The 26342-nt window shown below is 36.9% G+C and overlaps 1 protein-coding gene across 5 annotated transcripts in view; it reads right to left on the bottom strand.

The window, feature by feature from the left end:
- Positions 1-898: 898 nt before the first annotated feature.
- CPLANE1 (ciliogenesis and planar polarity effector 1) overlaps positions 899-26342 on the bottom strand; it is a 66670-nt gene continuing 41226 nt past the window's right edge. For 4 of the 5 annotated variants that reach the window (XM_040579670.1, XM_040579671.1, XM_040579669.1 and 1 more), the window contains exons 32-52: positions 25435-25618; positions 24593-24850; positions 22288-23010; positions 20985-21151; positions 19542-19671; positions 18527-18581; positions 17348-17452; positions 16772-16864; positions 15558-15670; positions 15104-15302; positions 14580-14824; positions 12811-12904; positions 11655-11816; positions 10975-11005; positions 7457-7622; positions 5712-5773; positions 5119-5280; positions 3868-3980; positions 3436-3519; positions 1866-2035; positions 899-1446 (exon numbers count right to left, since the gene is read on the bottom strand). In XM_040579670.1, coding sequence (XP_040435604.1) covers positions 1306-1446; positions 1866-2035; positions 3436-3519; positions 3868-3980; positions 5119-5280; positions 5712-5773; positions 7457-7622; positions 10975-11005; positions 11655-11816; positions 12811-12904; positions 14580-14824; positions 15104-15302; positions 15558-15670; positions 16772-16864; positions 17348-17452; positions 18527-18581; positions 19542-19671; positions 20985-21151; positions 22288-23010; positions 24593-24850; positions 25435-25618 — 3457 coding nt within the window. In that variant the 3' untranslated portion in view covers positions 899-1305. Of the gene's footprint in view, positions 1450-1865; positions 2036-3435; positions 3520-3867; positions 3981-5118; positions 5281-5711; positions 5774-7456; positions 7623-10974; positions 11006-11654; positions 11817-12810; positions 12905-14579; positions 14825-15103; positions 15303-15557; positions 15671-16771; positions 16865-17347; positions 17453-18526; positions 18582-19541; positions 19672-20984; positions 21152-22287; positions 23011-24592; positions 24851-25434; positions 25619-26342 lie in introns of all 5 variants that reach the window. The other variant, XM_040579673.1, reaches the window with a different exon arrangement.

Here is a 26342-nt window from a genome sequence, read left to right as displayed (position 1 = left end):
CATCGCAGCATGTCCATTAGCCCTGACTGTGATTCTGTAACTACCACCCAAAACAAAGGCTGGAGAAAGACAGTTCGAGACTGTGTGAAGGCAGTTTCATGCTTTGGACTGGCTCTCTGAAGGTTTGCCATTCTCATTTGGAGATGATCACTCCCAGTACCAAGTTTTGCACTCTGGCCATTACTGTGGGACAAGCTGAAGCAGGTTTTGGGGACTGCTAAACATACACCACTGGTTTTGATATCTCAGCCCACAGAAACTGTCAGTATTATCCTGATATATGTGATATATGTGTATATGTTTCTTTGAACAATGCCTCTTGATGTTTGTCATGATGCTGCTTCACTTGGAAACATACCTTTTTTTCTTTTTTTTTTAATATTACAGTATTGGGTGACAGTAATTAACCACTGGAAATTAACACACTTTTGACTTCCATGAAAATTTCAGATTTCTTCATTACAAAAATAAAAATTACTGCTGTTTGGAGTCACCACACCTGCATCTCTTCAGGCTACCATAACTAACTGGTGACTAGTAAACATATGGGAAATTTTTCTACAAACATGTGGGGGCTGCTAGAACAGCTCTAACAGAACAGCACTATATAGATGAACGCGGTATTTTTCCTTACCTCAGTAAATACTTATCCTTAGTGTCTTATACCAGTGTCTGATTTTGCTAACAAAAGTCTGTGTTCCGTTTATTGCTGCCTGACTATTTGTACTTCTTTCTATCAATCACTCAAACTCTTCTAAGATTTCTCTGAACTATTGTACAAGTAAGGTGGGTTTAAAATACCAGGGTAATTTGTGTGGACACACATGTACAGTCATAGCGCTACACAGCAGTAACAGCACTCCATGCGTAAATCACTTTACAGCAGAAACCAATAAACTCACTTTTATTAGATCAGTTTATTGCAACTGTTAAGTTACAAAAATAACTTCATCCATAATGATGTTAAATACTAAATACAAAAGGTAAACCAGTTGTGCAGAGCTGTTAAAATAGAACTTTTTACGTATGTATGTTTTTAGGTAAAGTAGCTGACCCAGTTGTTCTTGTTTAGGAGTGCTGGTCTACATTTACAACTGTATTTAGTTCTTGTTGACCTGAAGACATACGGAATGCAAACTACATGTTAAGGAACTGCATTTCGCCTAGGCAAGACCGAAAACAGTAAGAATTTCTGTGCTGCTTAAGAAGAACACCAATGCAAGCCTCAATCCATTTAAAGTACAACAATTATTAATGAAACCAAACACCAGTAACTGGAAGTGCACAGCAGCTGAGAATTTTTTTTCACTTGTCTTCCACATCTGCTACCATAGCCTCGATTGCATTCCAGTCCAGTTTGCTGAGGATACTTCCCGTGCTTTCAGAAACACCATCAGTGTCCACAATGCCGAGAGGAGAGAAACTCACAGGATGCAGTGCAGACGCCTACTGGAGGAAAAGAAGATGAGCTGAGTCACTGCATGTCATTCGTGAACAAGACCTCTGTGCAGCCAGTAGAAATCACCCCACTGTTTTGACACCTCTCCTAATCAAGTTATGTATCTGATTATTCTGCAATAAATGCAATTTATTTTCCTGTTTATGCACGCCCATTAGTGTCTGCTGCCTAGACAGACAACACACCTATGGAGCTGTTACAAAGAACACTGATTTTCAAGGCTCAGAAGAATGACTTTGTTTTCTTCTGCATTAGTTGAAATGTGGTTTTCTATTCAAAATGTGTGGGTGGGATAGATGCAGAGGCACATAAATGGTGGTGATTCAACAGAAACACATTTTTTCTTTAAAAGCAAAGTGTTAAATGGCAGGCATCAAACCATTCCTAAAATAAGCACACATTCTACCTGAAACAAGGAGTCATGAGTATCCTGAAGTATTCTTTGGATGTCATCAGGCACCGTCCAAGGACTTACTACGTCTCGATCACTCTCTTGATCAACACCTTCCGTCTGAACTGCAGCAGCAACATATGCAGGCTTTTGTTTTGACATTCTGCTGACTCTGTGCTCAGCAGCTGAGGAGAAAACAAGCCAACAACAGCACTGCAACGTTTCTTGTCATTTTCTTCTGAATGTCTTGAAACTTCAGCAAGAACAGAAACTCCAAGTTCTAAGAACTGAAGCTATGTGTAAACCCATACAGAACTAGCATGTCCTGTCATCTTGAAATGCTGTGGAGTTATGGTGAGAAAATGCTGCCGGTCCCTTCCAGCCTCATGCTCTGAACTGTCTTGACAGGGCAGAACACAAAGTGGAACAGGACTACACACAGTGCCTACAGCATCCAGGTCCTGTAGTGCAGTTTCCAAAAAGGGACATTACTACTTTATTTGATAGAGGGATAAAACTATATAAATCCTGTATTTGTGCCTTTTAGAAGACATGGAACTTTAGTGAAATTCTTAGCAGTGATGGGATATATTGGAAAACACGTATGAGACAGTGACGTGAAATCAGAGAAAGATCATCTTTTATTAGTTTAAAAAGAGAATGTATTTGGACAGGAGAACGACTTTCCACACATACAGAGGTGAGTGAGCAATTCAGGAAAAATGCCTATCTGCTTACTGTTGCTTCTCTCCCTTTCCCGCATTGCCAACTCCAATGAATTGACATTTGACTAGCCAAACAGAATCTCTTATTGTCCCACTAGTATAATTCTGCTGTAAGGGGGAATGGAATCAACCCACAGTATTTCTTAAGTTTCAGATTGATTCTCTCCTTAATCCTTTTCTGTCTGATCAGAAATTCTGCTCTCGTAATCAAGTCCTGCATCTGTTAAAGGATCTGACTAGGAAGAAACATTTATGTGAGGAAACTTTTGTGGATCCACACCTACACGGATAGGCACAGGAAATAAAGATCACTAGAATCTGGTTTTGTTTTTTTTTTTAAAAACTTCACTCATAAGTTTTTCCACTCTAACTTTATCACAAAATACTATCTTAAACAGATAATGTACAAAGGCATAACAAAGATAATTCCTACATTAAAGGGCTCAGAAAGTAAGCACAGAAAGATAAGGGAGAGGCACAACATTTGTGTACTGTACTGCTAACTAACTTGCTCTCTGTGGGTTTCAGCTGAAAAAGAGACTCAAGTCCTCTGTCCCTCCTGACTTCATAAGCCTGAAATTAGCATATTTGCTTCAGTAATCTCGGAACTGCCATCAGGCTAAAACCACTCTGGAGGTAAACAGAAGTACCCACTGAAAATATTTTGCCAGTTTCTAACGCAAAGGATTTTTATGTGGGGGAAAAAGGATTATTTTTATTATTCTAAACTAATGCTGTATCTCAGGCCTGTGTTCCATAAATTCTATCCAGGATGTATTCTGAAACATGTTCTCTGTGTCTTAGTTTTCCCGTGTATTATGTAGCTGAACAGCACTATGTCATTGCTGTTTGTCACTTACACTGTCTAGAATTAGCAGGACAGTTTGCAGCATTTCTCATTCTTCCTCTGGAAGTACTTTTCTGCGGGAGCACAGAGGCATTTCCTGGGAAGACAAAGAAAGCACTTCCTCTGTTAGGTGCAATAGATCAAAACTGCTCAAAAGTCACTTTAAAATTTTAATCTATGAACTAGCTTCCTGGATTACACAGTACTCTTGCTATGGCAAATTGAGCTACTTTGGATTTAGAAAGCGATGGTAAGGAAAGGCAATTCTCATCACTTAACAGGCCAATGACAGCACCAGTCCTTGCAAAAGCCTCAGGACAGGAAACCTCCAGAATTATACATTTGCCTTTCTACAGAGGTATTGAAGTTCCTCCCTCCCAAAATCTGGCAGTAACATGAAGATCATCTTCAGTGTGTGCTTTCGTTCAGAAAGTTCTGCTCTTACCCCTGGACTGTGTTGAACCACGAGCTGGCATGAGATGGTGTACTTTTTGACTGAAGCTGGGTTTGGCAGCAATTCTGCTCCTTTCTGACAGACTGGGACTGTCTGGATGACCTCTACAAGAAAAACCAGTAACAAAACCCAAATAGTTATCACTGTCTTACCACATACGTTCCTCCACACAACTTGGATCTAACAGAGCTTATTTCAGACAGGGCAAAAAGGTCACAGAAGTTACCATCAGCCCACTTAGCTAAGGATCAATATCACACGTTGCTTGTGGGGTCAGTAAGCCTCACCAGAACCAGAACTGCTGGCAATCAGTGAAGACACAGCAATTTGGCTTTACGAAGAGCCAGTTTAGGTGCAACAAAACTTAATGCTTAAAAGTTACTGCCAATCTTAAAGTGGCTTCCTGCATGATATTCCTTAGTGCTTCTGATTCTGGCAGGGCTGATATACTTAAACTGCCCTTGGACACGACCAGCAGGCTCTGTACAGCACTGACCACATTCAGTTTAATGCTCTATCCTGGAACTTTGTCTATCAAAAAGAGATGCAGAAATATTTAAGTCTGGAAGTTACAAGACTAAGTACACAGTTCCTCTTATTATTCTGGAGAACATAAAACTGTATGTAGAAGAAGAAAATGTATACTGCAATATTCACCTGGATTACATATACACACACGTGACATTAATGCCATCAAGTAGAATAAATTTACTATTTATAATAATCAAATATCATCATCTCCTCAAAGGGCAATAAGCACCAAAGTGCAAAAGAAAGAACAAGTAAAATCCTAGGTCATGTAAATTAGAAAGGAAGAAAGTAAATCTAGAGTTTGCTGAACTCTTACTAGTCTATATGTGTGCACAGGAGTGGTTCTATTTGCTTCTTGCTTGTTACTAGATGCTCTTAGGATCATTAACTATGTTTCTGGCTATAGCCCAGTGGAATTGCTGTTGAGTGAAATGGGTTAGGACATTGATTACATTGATTACAGAGTTGACTTATTCTGTGCTCTGAAAAGCATTTTTAGGGATCCCTCCAAGATCTGCGCTAATGGTTATAAGAGTGGTACAAAAACTTAGGACTCCTCTGATCTAGACAAAGTGTACCTGCCAGATTCTGCCAGAACATAAAGCTTCTCTCAAGCTAATCCTATACTAACTAGCTAGAAATTGCAGACAAATTTCAAGTGTGGTAAAGACACCAATACATCAGAGCAGGTGCAATGCTTAAGGCTGTTACCTTTTAGCAGATGCTATACACCTGCTGTACTCTTGAGGTGATCTTGTCCTGGACAATGGTCTACATTCATTTGCAGGTAACACCATTGCTTCAGATAACATTTCATTCATCAGAGAAAGTGCCTGGGATATTCTCACACTGTGATGTTCAGAAAGCAGGGCTCTATGGAGAAATAAGATTACATATTAACTCAAGCTATCACTCAGCTAATTGCAACTAGTTTGTGAGTCTTGTAAGGCTACACGGTAATCAGAAAAGAAGAACGTATTTTTACAACTTCAGAGAAGATATACTAACCCTTTTAAGATCATTAGCAAAAAGCTAAAACATTTATTAACAATGGATTTGCCAGAATAAGTGATTCAATGTTGGGGTGTGTGTGAAAGATACTTGGAAAGTGAAAAACACAGTCAGAGGATGAAACATGTTCAGAGTTTTCCTAAATGGTAAAGCAAACTTGATTTATTTATGCTTTTGGTTGAAATGCCATTCATATCTGAAGTTTCATAGACAAAATAGTTAAAAATACCTCTTCCTTCAGACTAGAAGATCAACGTGTAAGAATACCACAAGTTACATTTACAGCAACTTACTTGTCTTTTTCTTCTTTCTTCTTCTGGAATAGTTTAATGTCCTTTGAGGTAAGACCATGATGCTGTGCAAGAAAGCATAATAATCATTAACTTATTCTGTATTGTCGTTTCATTCCAATCTCTTGCTCTCAAAATGTAGACCTATTTGACTTGAAAGTTACTGTTTAAGACAACTCTCCAGAATGAAAAGCAGTATGAAAGCTTATGTCCCCACCAGGAAACTCGGGTAATATTGGCTCTATAAACTGCCAGTCTCTAAAAATAAGTGAAAGTTTGCAGTCACACTTCCCATAGCCCATATGATTAAAATACTAACATTCCTATGGAGATGTCTTCACTGTCAAGCACGAAGTCTCAGATGGCCTCACCTTCAGTTTCCTAAAAATCAGTGACATTGCTAACAGTAACTAACCTAAAAAAACATGGCAAGGTTGCACTTTGACCTGTGTTTGCAAGAGTACAATTTGAGTTTTTTTAATGCTTTCTTCTAAAAATAAACCCAGCAAAAGCTGAGATTCCTTCCATCTAATGAGTCCAGTAGAAAAACCTGTAACAAAAGCATCTAGTAGATATTAATGGGTTGGAAACACAGGAGAGGGAGAAAAGCAGGACCCGTTTTTTGTGAATCACTTCTCGCTACACATGTACAAGAGAGCAGCCAGGTTCAACTCTGGCTGTTTAAAACCAGGGGAAATAAATGTATTTCATAGATGAGATCTGTTACTCCAAAAGTGATTACAACTGAATTATTTAGTAACTGGAAACTTCTCTGTATCACGTTTGGTGCTTGGGAGCCAAAAGCAGTAGAGCTTCAGCATGGAAGAATTTACAGCACACCCTGCATTCAACTGGTGAGTAAAAAGTATAGGGATATATTTGCTATTGCTAGGTCTCATCTTCTGTAGCCCTGGAGCTTCCCCTGACTCAGCAGTGTCTTTCCAGGTTCCAAAGGTATCCAGGTGACAAATGGACACTTTAAGACTTCATACTGACTACGAACTTATTTCTGAACTAATCTTGTACCTTTTTCCCTCCCTTCAGTTATTTCCAGCACAGTGCAGATCAGAAGAGATGTATCAGGCCATAAATGTGTTTTCACTAATTAAACTTAAAATTAAAAAAAATTTTGGTAGGGAAGACACTGTTTGCTGAGCCTGTATTGAAACCAGCTTTCAACAAAAAAATTAATCAGGTACTTGAGATATATGCTGTATTCTAACATCTCTGCTGACCCTCTTTAATTGCATACATTTCCTTGTGTGTGAATGACAAGGATGGGTCTAGTATCCTCTTGGGTTTGTAAAGGATGCTGGCATCTGAACTCTGCTTTTTAAATTCAGTGGGTGTTTTTGGAAGGTGTGGGGGAAGATGAAAAAAGATGTGAACACATCTTCACAACTCCTGTAGTTACCACTCCCTGACAAAATATAGCTCTTATCAGTGAATGCTACAGTTATGTCCATTACAGTCACGGGGCTGCAATTCCCGAATCTAGAGCTGGGGTACAGGTTGCAACTGCCACGGGCAGGCAGTTGTCGTTACTGCAGCCTGTGAAGAACACTGGAGTATTCGCTTACTGATCACTTCTGACAGAACTATGGCCAGCTCCAATGAAATAAAGTTATACAAATAAAGAACCACTAAATAGGAAAAAAATCACCAACAGCCTTTATATTATCTAACCTGAACAATCAACACTCGTACAATACATAACAGTTACTCTTCAAGATACCCATTATTCTTACCATGTTCTTTCTTAGATTGAATGGATTACGCTCCTTCTGTCGCTGTTCATCTCGTTTCTTCACATATTCTCTCATTCTTTCCTTTTGCTTTTTTTTCATCCAGGCTTGTATCTCCTTCTTCTCCTTCTCTGTTCTTTGAGAATGTCCAGCAGGAAAATCATGAACCCTGAGAGCAGATGTAAATGGGAAATAATCTAGCATATCCTTTAAATTGCAAAGAATTGCAACTACACAATACAGTAAAAATACAGCAATCTCTTTAAATTATGAGCCAGCTGAAAGCATAAGTAATAAACAACAAGAAGTTTCTTTTCTGCAAAATTTTGCTTCGTAAAATCCTGGCACAAAAGTAATTTCCAAGATGTCTCCTCATTTTTTTCTTATATTTATCAACTACATTCAGGTAATAGGACCAAAGCTTTGAATGTGGACTACCTGTTATTGACTTCATAAGAAAACCACCACAGAAAAAAGTGCAAGTCATTTTGCTTTGATCTTTCATTTTTAAGTATGTATGGTGTAAGTATGTAAAAAGAAAAGAAGACTGATGAGATGCTATTATCCCTTTTGTTCCCTCCCCTCAACCTATGAGTCCCATCACAAGTCTGTCTATACAAAGTAATTTTAAAAACTCTAACAGAGCATACTAACAACAGAAAAACACAGTCAATAAGAAATGCTAACATAACTTTACCCTCAGAGTTTTTCAGAAATATCTGCAGTAGTCTTTAACATAAGCAGCAGGGTAACAGGTATTTTCTTCACTGTCAAATTAAAACCACTGACCAAAAAATTAAATACGGTATTTTCCAAGAGAAGTGTTTCAATTTCAAATGCCTGATTTTTTGCAGACCTTTTTGAAACTTCTCTCATTTTCAAGACTGGCTGGCTCTAGTAATTCCAGAATCATCAGATATGATCATAGCAAAATGAGATAATCATAGTAGCTGCAGTTCAACTGAAAGCTTATCTATTGAAGCATTAAACGTCCTCAAGGGATCAGAAGAACTCTGACATATTTGAATATGATTTACTTTATGGCAAAGGGAATTGTCATTATCACAAGTATTTACAGTCGCACGTGAAAACAAGGAAGTGAAATTAAGTTGTCTTTAGGTTTTTGGTCAGGCTTGATTAAACACTACTTGAATGCATTTCTGAAATTTTCAGTAATCATGAAAACATTCATATAATTGCACAACAGCTAGCAACATCTATATGTTGACATAGTCATTATTAATGTGTTTCGAATTCTCGAAGGATCAGAAAGATGTTGTGATCTGTGCACCAATTTAGGTTTAAAGTTCTTAAGCTCCTTTCAAAATTCAAATACATGTTGGAACAAGCACAACACTCTACTCTACTTGAATGAATCACTAAACCATCCTGAAACACATTATCTTAAGCTGGTGTGAACTGTTGCACCAACAGAACAGATTGTTTGGCATCCTGAACAGCTATATTTTTGCCTTGTAAGCAAGTGGTATCACAAACAGGCATAAAAAATACCTGTCATTTCAACCTATCTCATCAAAGAGCACAGCTGATTTTATAAATAACAATCAGGAAGGTACAGAAATCTCCAGCAGGGAGGAGAACATGACAAGCTGGAGTATGGGGCTGGAAGCTTCTGATGCTGCTTTGCCACTGATGGGAAATTTCTATTCTGCCTTTCAGAACCACTTTAGAATGCTCCAGTCCCCTTGGCTGAATTGAATCTGCTGTACATATAGAGTTCTGCTCCAGTCTATACCTGGTAGGACACGCAAGCAGGAAGGAAAGAATTTCAAAACGAAAATAATAAAAAACAATTAGCACATTTGACAATAATGGCCAGTAAAACAGTGGCTATGAAACAGTTCTAATACTAGTCACGCTGACATAAACTCAAATCACATGCTTGCTTCCATTTTTACAGGGCGTGAGCTATGAGAGTAACAACCAGGGTTAAAATGATTTAGCTAATGCATAATAAAAAACAGGTAGAGATTTTCTTAGCCTGTATTTTTGGAAAGCCCAGCTCTGACGGAGACATGTCACCTTCTACTACAAGATCCCTAATGGTGTCAGTAACACCACTCAGACCAGTAATTTGCAGGGGATCTTCTAAAAAGCTTGAAGTTAGGCAGAGGTAAAAACAAGTCACTAATTTAAAGCAGAACATGCCTGCGAGAACAAGCTAAAATCCTTCCTTTCATGCTTAAAATGAGAATATTCAGGTTGTTTTACCAGAAGCCTTTGGACTGAATTTTCCACCCCCTACATCTCACTGTGTTAGTGCACACAAGCAATACCCAGACAGCGTGTGTACGTGCACCACTGTCTTTAAAGTTACCATCCATCACCTTAGCTTCAGTGTCGCCATGTACACTTCAGCCAGCTTTACAGCCTCCCAGTGTGGATGGGACAGCATGAGCGAGACCTGACTAACATCAGGGGTACTGCAGCACAGAGGGCTTCGAATAAACCATCCAGAAACATGGCCCCATGCAGAGGTGAACTGCCTGAGCTCCACCGGGGTGCGTGAACGTGGCTGGTCCAGAGGAGGATGAGCCTGGCAGCCCAGAAGGCCAAAGCACCCACACGGCAAACCCTGTACTGCCACCCATGCTGAGGTAAGACCGTGGGGTGCTCCCATTTTTGGGAGTCCCAACTCTCAATGACCTTCTGAGCAAGAACCAGTGTTAGTGAGAGAATATTTTTACTTAAATTCTGCCCTCAATAAAAAACCCCAAGGCTCATTTAGTTTATAACTAAAAGCTAGTTTCTTCAAGTTACTCTTTTGAGTAAAAACCACCACCTACTGAAGTTTATTGCCTCATACCCATCCTCAAGGTTACGTAATTGCTCCCTATCTAATTCAGTCACAATGAGCAGCTTCACTTAAAATGCTTTAAAAATAAATGGAACCATTCAGTTTACTGCTATGCTTCAAGAAAAACTGTAACAGTGGGCAACTGAGCAGAATGACCAGGAAGAAAGGGAAGCCAGCTACTGTTTTCTACTGCACAACTGGATCCAGCAGACTAATGGCAGTTAACAGTAAAAAATCTGTATGTCAGAGCACTTTATTTAATGCATAAGATCATTCCAGTTTTGAAATCTTCAGTCCGTTGCTTTACACTGGTCATACGGTAACACTTCAAGAACTCTTCTCTAGTTAATAGCTGACCTTAGCAGACAATTGCTAGCAGCAGTTACATGTACTTGTTCGAAAATACAGTGTTTTGCAAATTGGAGAAATAACAAATGCACACAGACAATAGCAACACCTACATTAACAGCTATTACTTGGAACTAAAAAGCAACTTTGAATGCTTCTGCAGCTTTTGCATAAAGTTAACTAATAGGCACTATCAAAGTCAGCGTTAAATGTCTGAAATTCTATTAAGAAGGCTTTCCTTCAGTTTGCAAATGAATGCCTACATTTTTATGTAAGTGATAGTTCCACCTTGACAGTGCCCTTTTTAGTAGGACTTAAACAAATTTTCAACAAAACAGATGTCAAAAATACATACCTATCACTTAGGTCTCTGCGTATGTGAAAGCCTGAAACAGAAACAGCCCTTGTTAATAAAAGCCTTGCACTTGCACACAAACTAATATTACATACATTGAACACCCTGTGGGATGAAATGCAGAAATATATTAACCTGAATATACTGACACTAAAAATAAATGAATATTGTACTTAATGACATGGGTTGGATTAACTGGGATCTCAACTCTCTAGAACACAGGAGGATGACAGAGATGGTAAGATAGCTTTGGGAGGAAGCTATGAGTGTACTGTGGCCCTCTGCACACTTTTACTCATGTACAATTAACTAAATAATTACAAATCAGCAAAGTGATGGGTTTCAGAAATAAACCCAAGGTCACTAATTTTCTTTCAGTAATGGTGAATTTGAGTACAATATAATGTACTTGTAAAAGAATACAAGTATAATGTACACTGCTGAACTGTTTTCAGGGCTTTGTGATACTGTTCTGTCACGTAATGTATAAACTCATTATCAATGCACATCCATGAAGCCATTCTAAATAAAGCAATCTAGAAAGACTGACAACTGACATGAGCTCACTGGCATTATGTAACATTCTGTATAACAGCAATGAGAAAGTATTACACCAGGAAGAAAAGGTTTACTTATTTTTAAAAGGAGAAAAAGAGTAAAATAAGTAATAAAGATTATACTAGAAGATGACTTTATGCCACTGGGAAAGTCAGAAGAAGAGGCTGCAGAGGCAAGGGAGTGTACTTCCAACGCAGAACAACCGGGTACAGGATACTCCAAGTTTAAGCCCTCCTTGTCATCACCTGCAGTATCTTCAAAAATCATGCCCCTTAAATAATGTTCTGATTCCATGAAAAAATAATAAATATAGTAATTAGTGTAGGCCAACGAAAAAAAAAACAGAATGCAAAAACTATCACTCATACATATTTATTAGTGGCATATTTAGTTTATCTGTCAAACAACAACCTGAACTTAGATCAGTTGTGCCTACCTATGAAAGAGCACCCACCAAAAGCTGTGATGTATGTACTGGTCCTGTACATGTGAACAAAGACCAAATTATGAGTTGCTCTGTGTGAGGCTAATGGACATCTTAAATATTGTCTTACGTATAAATACAGATATAGTAATCATTTTGTTCTACCACTTGGCTTTGTATTTCATAAACAGATTAGACTATGTTTTGATATGAATGTAAAAGGGACCTTAAGCACGTACCCCTAGCATGCTCCTTCTTGGTACAGTATAGTAACTATAAGTAAACAGGTACTATCTAGTCAATTGTTATATAAACAATAAACTACTCAATACATCAGCTCTAGCGAGTAGTTAAGCTGATGCAAGCTTTTATTAAAATCGGCAGATATTACAACTAAATAGCCACCAAAGATGCATGAAAAAAGTTTCTTTATATACACAGAGAAAAACATTTGTTTATATATACAGAGAAAACTTGAGGACAAATTTCATATCCTTTCACATCAGCAAGCAAAGCACTCATAAGCAACATGTTTAGATTTTATGATACAATAGAAATACAGACTATCATCTTTAAAATCTTATACTGAAGTCCTGCATTCTGGTTTTGGAAAACATCAAAATATACAGGTATTTTCAAATGCATTTTCCTTGAAGCAGGACCTGTTAATATTCGTATTTTCTACCTTTGATTTTATTTCAATCTCTCTCTCTCTCTCTCTCATATTTTTGATTTTTTGTTCAGATTTCAGTAACAACTTTTGGGATTGTATTAAACTTCAACAGTCATTAAAAGTTAGTCAAATTTAATACTCAACTGCAAGTTTACTATCCTTCTGTTAACTGAACACATACCATCATCAATGATTCTAGCATCTTCAGAGAATGAAGGACGAGCACCAAGGTCTGAAGTGGCAGCCATTTCAAAATCTTCTATTATTTTCACTAGCTATAAATGAAACCCAAAAACTAAATAACCATACATTCTTCAAGGCATCTCTGAGACTTGCACTGCAGTTATTAACGCAAAGTTTGCTATAAATATATTTTTTCCTCAGAATCTTACAAACATTTTAATGAGGTATACTGATTCAAAACCAAATAAAATAGTTCAGGAATCAAAGTAGCTTAAGTAGATTGATTTCATCTAAAGAGTTCAATCTTGTGGGCCCTTACGCTGAGAAAATACATATGAACTGTATTATTCTTGTGAACAGTTTTACTTCTATTGATCACGTTATTTTTACTTTTAGAGCAGCTGAATTTTCCACTACCTCTTATCTAAAAACCACAGAAAGATAAAAATTTCGATGTTCTTCATAGGTCAGCAGTTTCCTGAAGTTCAAAACTAGAAAATGAAAACTAAAGCTGACTAACCTAGACAGAGACATTTCACTGAACATTATCTTTACAAAGAACAGGCCTCAAACCTGATTTCTAGTACCTAAGGAATTGTTATAAAAGGAATGACCAACTGGTGTGCACTGGGTAAAATACAAATCAGGTGTTTATCTTCAGGATTTGGCCAGATATCCAGAAGTTTTAGAACCCAAATGCAGTAAAATGCTGCAACAAAAAAAAAAGAGTATGCGAAGATTTTTTTTTCTCACTACAGGCTTTTAAAAATCTGGCTAGATAATCACCTTGATGAAGGATGTAAGGGATTAAATAATCCACCATACTTTAGTAACTGTGTGTAGGGGACACAACGAGGTCCTTACATTTCTGTGAATATATGGAAGGACAGGCAATGGATACTATTATTTTGAACCATTATACAAAAAGTAGATGCTGTGGAATTAATACAGTGTTACTGAATTCATTCTGTATTTAGCCAGGTCTACAGGAATTGGAAACTGACATAGTTCTCTTGATGTGTGAAGAAGAAATTTTTCTTATCAGCTAGGTAAAACCAGAACTACTAGCTCATTTTTAGATCAGTCACTTTCAGTTTACTCTAAACTTAATAAAAAAGTCAAAGTAATGTGAAGAAATAATTGCCAGCATTCCCCATTTCACATACACCTGAAGTCAGCCACACCTGAAAATCTAGGCAACCTAAACCACATACAATATTAAGAGGTCAGTCTGTTAAATAATTGTAACTTTTTATTGTTATTTCTGTCATGACCTATAAAATAGTAATTCCTGAATTATATGTAAGATCATCTGAATGCCCTATGTCCAAAATGCATTTATTTCCCTTTTATAGTTAGATTTATAAAGATGTTAAATGCAAGTATTTTATGAAATAAATAGAAACAAGTTCCAGAAAGTCTCATAATACTGTGCAGAGGCACAACTGCAGAAATCTTTGCCCATAAGGTATCCTGCTCAGCCTGAACTTTTGTGCTATTCCATTTTCCCAGTTACAGAGAGATTAAATATATTCTGCCCATTCACTAAGAACATCACCGTTCTGACCAGCATGTGGTCCACCATAAATAACTCTGTCAGCCAACAGATGCAGCATTAGATGTGAAAGAATCTTATCTTATTCCTGATCTCTCTCAACACATACTAAGCAATTTGAAAATCATCACTCCAAAATTTAAATTGTCCTTAGCTAAATGAAGTTACAGAACAAACTGTTTAGGATACAACAGTTAGCAGCAAGAACTCACCAGTTTGGTATTTCTGAAATCCTCCTCCATATTTTCTGTTATGTTCTGTAGTGTCTGTAATTGCATATCTATTTCCTGCTGCTTTGTGGAAAAGTATTCTTTGCCAATTATTTTGGATGGAAGCCCTGAAGAAGGAAAAGTTCTGTCATCTTCATGTAACATGTTCCAAGTTAAACTGTCTGCAGCAGAATTTGACTTCTTATCTTCCTTTTGCACTTGGCTTGATACATTTTTCAGATGATCATCTTGAAATAAAAAAAAAAAAAAAAAAAAGAGCGCACTAACATCAGTGAAAAAACTGCAAACATTTAAGTAATGCAATTCATTAGGCATAGCTGTGCTATACCTGATAGTATGTTTTAGGAAGCAGGAATCATCACAGAAATCAAATGTATAAACATTTTGATGTGTAAGACTAAAAAAGCAGGAGGTGAGTTGGGAAAAGGCTGCAAGTTTACTGTGGAAAAGAGTACTACAACAGAAGTCCATAGCTTTTTTTCTGACGTAAAAATAAAATGGTTTACCTTTCTTCCAAAGTGCCTCGGGTGGAACTGCATTATTAACAGAAGCTGCCGTGTGATCAAGTTTTGCAGTAGATGGAATTTCAAAGTTAGCATTTTGCTGTGCAGTAGCTGTCTCTTCTGCAGACTCAGGTATCATGGGCAAATTGTTAAGGAAGTCACTGTCTTCAATGTCAATCACACTGACATACTCATGTTCACTCTAAACAAGAAAAAGATTATGATCAATTATAAAGCATTTGCATACACTGTTTATAGTACATGGTTAACTATTTCCTGTGTTTACCTCTTACCACTTTGCATTGAAAGACTTTTTGTTTTGGAGACAAAATAACTACAATCTTCCCTAGGGTGTCACACAACTGTCCCATCCAGATATAAAAAACACAAATTAATGAGGTAAGACAAACAGCACACTTAAAATGTCTTTTAACCATATGTACATTGGATCACTAACCAAATCAGGTGCATCCAACAGAAAGCATGACAAAGGTCTCTCATTCACTTGAGTGGGGAATCTCAGGTTTAAATACATGTCTGGTGGTAGTATCTCAAATGCACTAGATGATTCTGTGAGAAAAGAGTAATAGTATTATATTTACAGTAAAAGCCAGGAAACATCAGACAAAACTGTCTGGAAACAGGTCTACATTCTCTAAATGATAAGGAAAGCTTTGATCAGCACTTCTTTTAAAAACTATAGACAATGTACCTTAATAGTTTTCTTTAATGTTTGCTTCTAACAATAAAGTACTAAATTATTTTTCATTTTGGTGACAAATTAGCAGAAAAATACTCAAAAGATTAAAATTAAAGCAACAAGCTGCAGTCTAAAGTGCTATTTATTTCCAGTTTGCTCCTGAATAGGTTGAAAAAAAATAACCTGCATCTTTACTTGATCCAAATAAATGACACTACTTAGCTAGACAGACCTCTCTAAGAAACTATCTGCAAGAAGTCATGTGATGCAGTAAAATAATCTTCCAAATGGAACAATACTGCTGAATTTTAAAAGAAAGGAAAAATTAGTATCCTCACTTGGTACCACAGGGAAAATACTTAGCTACTGAATTCTTCTATGTAGTACAGTTTATCAAGGCCTTATAAAATGGGGAGAAAACCCGCATCAAAACAAATCTTCTTTAGCTCAAAATCAGTTACCTTCTATTCTTCGTGCTACAAACTGACCCAAAGGATGACTGATGGGAAGTAAAATTCCTACTTGAGACTGGAACACTGTTACTTGGCATATAGCTATTATGTAACTTAGCAGATATGTAGATCAACTGTATAATTAGTTGAGTTACTACAGCTCCATTTCATGTGGAGCTGTGATCTATCTTAACATCCTACTGGTCAATCCATTTGGTGTACAGAACAGCAACTCCCCAAGACAAAGTGGCACTAAAATCAAGCTAAAATTCACAAATGTACCACATCATTCAGGAATACAAGAAGATAGTTACGCTACACCATGAAATATTCCAGCCAAACTTTTCATAAACAGTATTACGATTATTTCACATTTGGTCTCCAGAAGTCAGACAAATTAGCATCTTCTTATCTACATCCTGCATTAAGTGACTTTGTGTACAAAATCCATGTTAACATTGTAGTATTTTTATAGACTTCCCAAACAACAAATGAAGTAGAGAAAGACTGAAGCCACACCTGACACAGGAACAGAGTTGACTGATTCATTTTTTTGGACTTCAGAAACCTCATTGCAAGCACTGATTCCAACATCCCGATATGATTTGAGCACTTGATAGGAAAAAAACCAAAACCAAAATGCATGAATTTTAAGGAAAGTAAAGACATGGATGGCATTATCTGAATGTGCGTTTCTGATTTCTCAACTCACAATCAAAGCAAAGTTGGAGGGAAGAGGCAGGGAAACAGTTTCAGTCACATGTAAAACACTGTCTAAAATGCATTTAGATAAAGTCAAGCTAGTTAAAAGGAGCTTTCAGAAAAAGTCACAGCAGAAGTACTTACAGAAAGCATGTAGAAACTCTTACATAATTGCACCAGTAGGATTTTTATTTATAATTATTTCAACTAATACTTTGTAATTTATATTCCAGTATCTTGTGGTTTAATACTTTTTGAAACAAAATGTTACAGCATGAAAAACTCTTTTTCCATTTAAAAATTTACTCTACTTTGGAAGCTGGTCAAATATCACAATTAACAAGATTCAATACTAGAAATAGTTGGTTACTGTAGCACACAGGTAGCACTTACCTGGGTGAGTATTTGTACTTGCATCCTGCGTTTCTGCTGGTTTTTTTCCTGTAGCAGCCATGTAATGTAGATCTGCTGAAGTAGTAATTGCTTCTCCCACTGTGTCTAAAGTATGATAATACATAAAAACAATGCAAGAATTAGAAACCTATGAAAGCCATGATATTAACTCAAAACTAAGGGCTCCAACAGATTCTTCTTTGCATTTCTCAAAATAATTTTAACCTTTCTCTAAGCACACTTCATGAATGAAGTCTGTATTCCTGTCTTATGAATATGCTACTGTATTGAAATTTACAAGGGTACACTGAACTAAAATCAAGGCTCAGTTTGGACATGTAATTTTAAAATTAAGTATTCTAGTATGCTGTACAGTAACAGTTTGTTTCATATTTTAAAAGGGAACAAATATTTATGATGTGTATACCTTTATTCATGTTTCTACAGAGCTCTGCAAGACACTATTTCTCTAAGGCCAAATTTCAGATAATGGATTGTGTTTTTGCCTCTGATAGGACTAAATATTGTGCTGAATTAATGCACTAGAAAGAAACAAATCTTTCTACAGCCACGCCTTCAGTTTGAAAGCTAGAATTATTGTAAACAGTTTCTTTTAAAAAAGCATTAAATTTAATGTAATAGAATATCCAGGCAAATAATACTGGAAAAAATATCTTTTAAAAACAAATAAATTGATTTAGAATTTGAAAGCATTCCTCTGATGAATCACATGAACAGAAATCACCAAGAACCATAGTTACTGAAATTCATTCAACGTACTGTTATTATTTCATGAAGTCCACTGTTCATAAACATAAACACAAGATTATCACTTATTTCTAAGAAAATTCAAAATACTTCCAAAATTTTCAGGAGAATTATTGAGTTTACAAATAATTGATATGTGATCTTAAATTTGCCTGCATCTCTCCCCACACCAATCTCCTAAAAACTGACCATACCCAAGAAAGACTAAATATCTGTTGTACCTCCTGAAAGGTTTTCCTGATTCTGTGGGGAAAGATCCCGTAAGACATTATGCTGTAAAGCCCACAGACATTTGAGTTTTTAATATCTTGATGACTACAGAGGGGTTTTTTCCGTTTGAAATCTAACAGACTTCTGTTCCTTGATTTATTTTATTTAGGCACTTAAAGCATTAAGAAGATTTGTACTTGCCCAATGAAATGAAAAAACCATCTTGAAGGTATGATGCAGATTTTTCTTGTTGATCCTAACATAAGGAGAAAAAGAACTATCTTAAAAAATAGTTCCAATGCCAATTAAAGGTTTTCTTGATGCTGTTAACTTTTCAACATACCTCTTTTGAGTAATGAGTTGGGAAAAAAAATCTCTGTAATGTACTTCTCTTACCCCCTTTCTTAATTCTTCCGATCCATCCCAACTTAATGCAATTACTATGTAAACATTCTTTCCCATGTGTACCTTGGGGTGACCTGCAGTAACACAAATTCCTGATTCTTCTTCGAGTATCTCTGCCATACTATAGTTAACATCTCCCAGGTCTGGTGAGGCTCTCCAGCTGTTGTGCTAGGGAGGCAAGTCTCAAAGAAGGTATGGTATGGACCAGAAATAGAGCCTGCTGCGCTGGGTATTGTTCTAGCTTTAAATCTGGTAGTAAATCTGGTAGCCTGAAATTTGGTACTTGCAAAGATAACCCCCAAATATGTTAAAAGATATCAAAAAGGCCCAGGCAAACAAACAGAAGTGCATAAATCAAAACCCAGCCTGACAAAGACTTCGTCTTTCCAGTTTCCTGGCTGAGCCAGAACTCAGACCTCATACTCCCCATCCTCACAGTTACACTGTCATAATCTAGCCTCATGTGAAGACAGTAATGCCTGGGTCATTTGCCCTAGCATTACTGCTAGACTAAACATAATTGTTTTTTTAAAAGCTATTAGCATTTGTGTATAAATTTATCTTAAATGTACATACAGACAAATACTCTATCAAAACAGACAAGTTCATGTCCCAAGAAAATCAAAAGCAGCCTTTGAATACTTCATAAAATTTACAGTAAATGCAAGTATATGAGTGAAAGATGGATACCGTTTCTAGCCTAGAGCCTGGGAGAGATTTACATGATTGTTTTGGTTGACAGTTGCCCAATTCCTTCTTTCTTCTTAATACTTGAATAGAAAAAAGCAAAGAAAAAAATATTTTTCTATACCCCAGTCCCTGATTCGGCAACCATCACTGTATCACTGCTACTGATGATGGAGTCATCTGGGCAGAAGGACACACTTGGTTTCTGCTTTTCATCTTTGTCTTTCATTTGGTTCTTACCACGCCTTTTTTGTCTGTCAACATATTAATTACAAATCAAAAGCAAGAACTGCACTCAAATAATAAAAATAATTATGATTGTTTTCTAAGGAATATTACTATTAAGAAATAGAGAGTGAAATGAAAGTGGGAAAGACAAACACAACTGTTGCATACAGACCAGTTCAAAGCACTATTTTTGCCTACCAGAATTGTACACAAAATTGTTGTAGGAACTCATAAATATACTTAAGAATCACACCAAAATCTGTTAATCGTCTAATAATCTATTTACATCAAATAATATAAACTGTGTAACATGTCATAGCTATATTTTGTGCACAATAACATAATCATTACTACATAAAATGCCTGTAGGGAATCTACAAGAAATACACCAGGAAGAAACAAACCTGTTATCACTGAAACTTCCCAATCAACTATTTTACTAAAAAAGTTGCAAATTTTCTTTAGTATCTGATAAATTGTATCCTACATAATTTTATAAATTATATTACAAATTCTCATAGATTGTAAGACAACAATTGTTGCTTCAAGCATTTCAGCTGGTAATATCAACAGAGAAGCTGCAGTTACTTATGTATCAATTTAAGATCCTAGAGTCGGTGTTTCCAGCTGCTGGACTTAAAAGCGTCATAATCAGAAGGGAGTGTTCTGTTCTAGATTCAATGACACCATTAACTCTTCCACAGAAAACACAGATCTGTGAAAAGTCAGGAATCTACTGGCATTACATGAGGACTGAACAGAGATACGCATGCAGCTTAAACGATTTTAACTGCTTGTGCAATCAATTAACAAAGAATAAACAAATTTTGAAAGTAATGAATAACATAACTAGCAAAACAAAATAAAATATTGTTTCAGCAGGAATTTTGCTAATCACTGTCTGGATTCAGAAACAAAGCCTGTATCTTGAATTATATTGGAAGAGTGCAACCCTTTCCTTCTTGAAGATTACTACCAATGGACACGATATGCAATGAAGACAGTAGCCTATCAAGATTTTATTGTGTAAGCAGCAAAGCATTTCACAGACAGTATATATCGAACAGCCAGATTTAAACCACAGATAGAAGTATGAAAAATATTTCCCCTTTGAATCTTATCAGCCTGGTAACAGCAACAACCCCTTCATGCCCTAACACCATGCTCCTCCTGCTCTACCTTTACTAATATATGTTAATTTATTCTCCTCCAAGAGAATTAAATCTAATTCCACTTCATTTGAAGCTGCTATGGAAACTCCCACTGATTTCAAAGCTAGAAGTTACAGGTTACCAGTAAGTCCTTCAAAATGAAGACCCACTTTAAAAGTTTGGCTTGCCTTTTTCTATGATTCTGCACATCTCTTAGTTCAAACGGTTCAACATCAATTTTTAGTAACTGGATAGGTTCACTTTGGTCTTGTCCAAAGGAAGTACTGGGCACAGTATGACGCTGGTGGCGCTGCTCAAATGCAAGGAGATCTTCAAGTGGAATGAATTTTGGTGCCTGAAAATGTTCAGAGAGAGAAAAAAGCAAAAATGAAACATTGATACAGGAAACAGAGAGAGGAAGCCCGGTCAGACTCAATGAAAAGAGCAGGTCCAGGTTGGATCTCAATTATACAAACACAACTCCTGTAGCAATACGTAGACAAAGTGAAAATGTAGAAAAGAAAAATTAACAGCATCAGACATCTCAGCTAATGTGCACGTGTAAACTATTTCTGAATGTAAACTAAAAGATATGGATTTTCTCCACACTGTACTTCATTAATATTTGCATTTCTAATATATGTAGCTCAGGATGAAGGCAGGAACCATGCAATGTACACAAGGCCTGAAAAAGCACCTTTCAGGAAAAAAGTTCCTATTCAACTGGAATGTGCAAGCGTATGAGTCTATCAGAACAACATTTTTCAAAACAATGTGCTCTCAACATCTAGAAACTAAGATTTTCTAACCAAGTCTTTTAGCATTCCTTTTCCGCCCCTACAAAAGAGGGGGCAGAACTTGCCAGACACAGTAAGTATTTACATATATAAATACAGGATTAATATCACTATGCAGTTCACCAAATACTGAGCCATAGCATGAGTTTAAACTGTTGCCCTGACCTCCACCTGTTAGTTGAGCTTTGTGTTACAGTAAAGTAGTGACCATGTATCCACCAACCAACTGGCAACTGTCTGGCCAAGAGCAAAACCAGAAGTTTTGATAAACCAGGCAATTTAATAATTTAATAATAAACATTCTTTGTATTTCTGTAACAAATTCTATTTAAATGTCTGTAAAAACAGAACTATTTTTTTGCTATATAAATATATATTATATATAATAATAAATATATAGAACTATTTTTTGCTATGTAAATATAATCCAGAGGGAATTCCTTACATTCTTTATTAATGGACTGAATGTTGATGAACTATGGAATGTGAAATCAATCTAACATTGTTAAAAACATTGCCAAGCTTACAGCCTACCTCATACTGGCATGCCAGTAAGAAGGTACCTTAGTTCCTGATCGCTTCTGGTAGCTGTACTGAACACTTCCAAATTCCATAGTCTGGAAACATTAATTTACTTTTGATGAGTAAGAAAACATGAAAGTTAAAAAAAAAAAGGTATTATAAAATCCAGTACCTTCTTTTTTTGAGGTAAATTAGCATGGAGTAGTGATAATCCTGTGTGCTGTAGTGCTTCTCTGCAGTGAGTCTCCTTTGTTGCAGGTTTAACAGGTATTAAAGTAGTAGTGGTTGGCTGACTTACAACTGGTGGACGTCTAGGTACTGGATCAACTTGCAAGTGCAACAGTGGAATACCAGCCAGGTTCTGAGTGATCAGTGCTTTCTTCATATTCCTATTTGCAGAGAATTGCTGCTGAGGTGAAACTTCTTGCTGTCCTTCATACCAACTTAGATTAAGGTGTTTGGGAGGTCCCTTATGTACCGTTTCTGCCCATCTTCTCTCTTCCTCATGCATCTGCCTTTGGATCTCAGGGTCGTGCCTACTCATGTTGACGTCTTCTTTTGCCTTACTCTTTCTTCGTGTGTCTGATAACTGATGGTTCCATATGGAATCTGATGAACTCCAAGCTACTCGTGGTACTGGGGGCAGTCTAGCAAAAGCTGATGACATTTCCATTGGATGCAAGAATGCCGGTTTGAAATGATAACGTGATTCAAGCTTAAGCAAAGGAAATCCATTTGAGTAATTCAAGTTTCTTCCAATAGGGATAAGCTTTGGTGTTTCCTGGATGTCTGCAGAAGGAGCTATGAGATAAAGTGGTTTAGTAGGTACTGAAGAATGTATATCTTTGCTGTGGCTTTCTAGTAGGCTTGAAGAAACATTCACATCCAGATGATTCTAAATCAGAAAAGCAAACAACACAGCATTTACAAGCACCTTGAAACAGTAACCATGCACTAAATATGCATGCAAATGGTATAAATATTCCTTCTCTATAGCAATCACAAAAAAATATCTCCTAATCGTTGTGGTGCACTTCTCCCCGTTCTCTGGACTGTTTTATGACACCAGCAGCTGCCAACTAGGCCTTGGTGACTTGAGTAATGAGTCAGGCAGTTAAGCACCTCTTGACTGTACCAGTAACTCTTTTACTTCGTTAAAGCAGAGAATGGCATTGTCCATACTGCAACTTTGCTGCTTGGATGAAGCAGGGAACAGGAATGGAGACAGTTCCTGACAACCCTGGAAAACTCCTGCCCAGGTCGTAGCCTGCGTGGTAACCTGAGCCAAACAATACCATTGTTCTTGGAATTTTGAAAAATTACCAACTCAGGCTGTGGCCAGGATGGAAATTTACTGATGACTAAAGCCAATCATCTCACAGTTTTATAAAGAGCAGTCCTAAAGGAGACCCCTTTGAGCTCTCCTGGACTGCAGCAGGCTGTGACCAGCATCTCCCTCTGAGTGGGACACAGCTCAGAGGTTGGAAACCACCGAGTCTGCGGCACTAGGGGGCCTGTGGCAGAAAGCCTGCTCCTCCAGACTCAACCCTTCACCTGCTGAGGAATGCAAAAGGCATTAGAGGCGAGTATTTCACTGAACTTGAGGTGAACTTTTAACAGGTACACCTTTGTTATAATACGCATTGCAAGCTTGAAGTAGTAAGGTTATTTTTGGAATTTAAAACAAATTTTAGTCATTAGCTTTGATGTTAAAATCCTACAGATAATGTTGAATTGTGAACAAATTCTCCTTCTCTACCCTTTAGATACAAAGTGTTGTCCAAGTCTGACACTAACATTGGACCTAGCTGCACCTGAAGTCTATGGGAGTTCAAAAAGCAAGGTGGTCTATTCTTACCCTGGTGACTCAACAGAATTCCCTTCCTCTTTGTATTTCTCTAGATCTAATCTGTTGTTAAGGTTTGAGACTAGGAATAGATCCAGCCACACCTAAACTCTGCGACCTTTTAGAAAGCAACAGCGTCTACTCTGAACCTTGTGGCTCAGCACAAGGGTGTCTCTGATTCTTTACCCCACTTTCTCTCTCTCTCCCATTAAATATAAACCACTGACCAAGTCTGAGACTAAGACTGGATCTAGCTGCACCTAAACTCTGTTAGAGCTTAGAAAGCAAGAGATTCCACTTTAAACCTTGTGATTCAATGGAAGGATCTCCTTTACCTTCTTACACCTCTGATCTTTATAAACTATTTCCGACTCGATTGTGTCTTGATTTCAATTCAGTCTGTCTCTGTGCAGTTACTCTAAGTAATAAGTAACAGAGTGAACCTTGCTGTCAAATCTTTTGCAGTTGCATTTCCTAAATTTCATATTAAACCTATTTCACTCAACCTCTTCGGTGTTAATTCTTTACGTGGCCTGACCTAAACCACCCTTTTGTGACACTACCCTAACAAGACAGAAAACATATCAGATACACAGAGCAGTCTTCATGAATGACACTTTGATATACCTACTTTTATATGGTCATTGCTGCTTTCATCTCTTAAACTATTCCTTGGTTGAAAATCAGAATTCTTTTCACCAGGTTTTTCTTTGTCTTCTTGAGCAGGCAGCTGTGTTTTCAGAAAGCCATTACCTTTGGTAGCATGTGCAGGCTGGCTTCCTTCCAGGTGAACAGATTGTTGCTGTTGCAAAATTTGTTGCACATTTGGCAGGCTGGCAAAGGATGACTGCACTATTTGCATTAAACTCATGAAGTTGATTTGCTGTAGCTGGATATACACACACAAAGTTTACACTGTAAATAACTTTAACAGCAATCTTAGCAAAAATTCTACATCTAGGCTATCTTGTAACTCTTCACTGTCCTGTTAATACATCCGAATAAACAAATCCCAAACTTCAAATAATGATTCTTGCGTATGATTATTTATTGTACTCGACTTTCTTTTATGATACCTTACATACTTGCCACATACCTTAAATACCTGTTAAAACAAGACAAATTCCTTCACTTTTTTTGTGAAGTCTGAGTAAATGTAAGGTCACATAAAATTGTCTCTATGTACTAGCAAAAAATAAATCCTAGTACAGCTGCAAAGTTATCACAGCTTCAGAATTTTTCCTGATGCACACTATTAGAGCACAGTAAGTTATATAAACTAAAACTTTCATTATTACCTTGCTTGCTTTGGGTCAAATGCAAGAGTTAAGTCAAAAGTAAGTTTTCTGTGTTTACGTGGAACTGGAAACCTCAAAAACCACCACACAGAGAATACCTTTAAACAGTCATTATCTCTACTTTTTAAGTAACACTGAACTGTGAACACTATTTTCAATAATGAGAAGCTCTCACCTGAACTAACTTAAACATTTCATCTTGGAGCATCTGCCTCACAGTTCCTGATGTGTTTAGCTTCTCTTCTGTAGGCACTTCTTCCTTGACTTCTTGTTCCTTTGCACAAATGGAAGTATTGGAGGCAACACTTGACGCAACAGTCTGAGAAGGCTGACGATCACTTAGAGAGATCTCTCTATTACTTAAGAAGGAAAAGAACAAAATTATCAAAAACATTAACAGTTCACCTATATGAGGCTGTCTTAAATCAATCCAGAAAGTTTTAAAGATATCTCCATTTTTCTAAAGCGTAATTGATTTGTAGGAATGATTTAATAATTAACACTGAACAATCTTCATTAGACAGCATGTATGATTAACTTTTTCCTAACGCCTCCTAATATACTGAAAGAAAAACAGTAGTAAAGGCACAAGTTTTATCTGAATTTTTAATCACAAGGGTATCTGAAATGGTGTCTTCACTACAGACAGAGGCAGAGAACAAAGATTTGACAGAAAGAGACTCTGGTTAGTCATAAAACCAAACGGGTGATGGAAAATGGAGAAAGGCATTATTAGCTGAAATAAAAGAGATGGCAGATTTACGTTCAGTTGAATAATTAAATGTACCTTTAAACATTTGGAATTAAAAACAACCATAAAATTTCAGATCAGAAAACAATTAAAATTAAAATAACATGTACCAGATAGCACAATATATCTTTTAGTAGATTAAGACTACTAAGGAGATGAAGTGCTTAAATGATGAAGAGAGAGTTAGGATTTACACTAAGTTATAAAGACACTGAAGACCTTTACCTACACCGAAGAAAACCATCACTTCTCTTGAAATCTGGTAGCTCTGAATTAACATGTTTGATTCATGTGATATTCTGGACAACATTCAAGAGTATAAGATCCTCAAC

The sequence above is a fragment of the Falco naumanni genome, chromosome Z (genome assembly GCF_017639655.2).
Source record: "Falco naumanni isolate bFalNau1 chromosome Z, bFalNau1.pat, whole genome shotgun sequence".
Taxonomy (NCBI): Eukaryota; Metazoa; Chordata; class Aves; order Falconiformes; family Falconidae; genus Falco; species Falco naumanni.
This window is presented reverse-complemented; position numbering and strand designations above follow the sequence as displayed.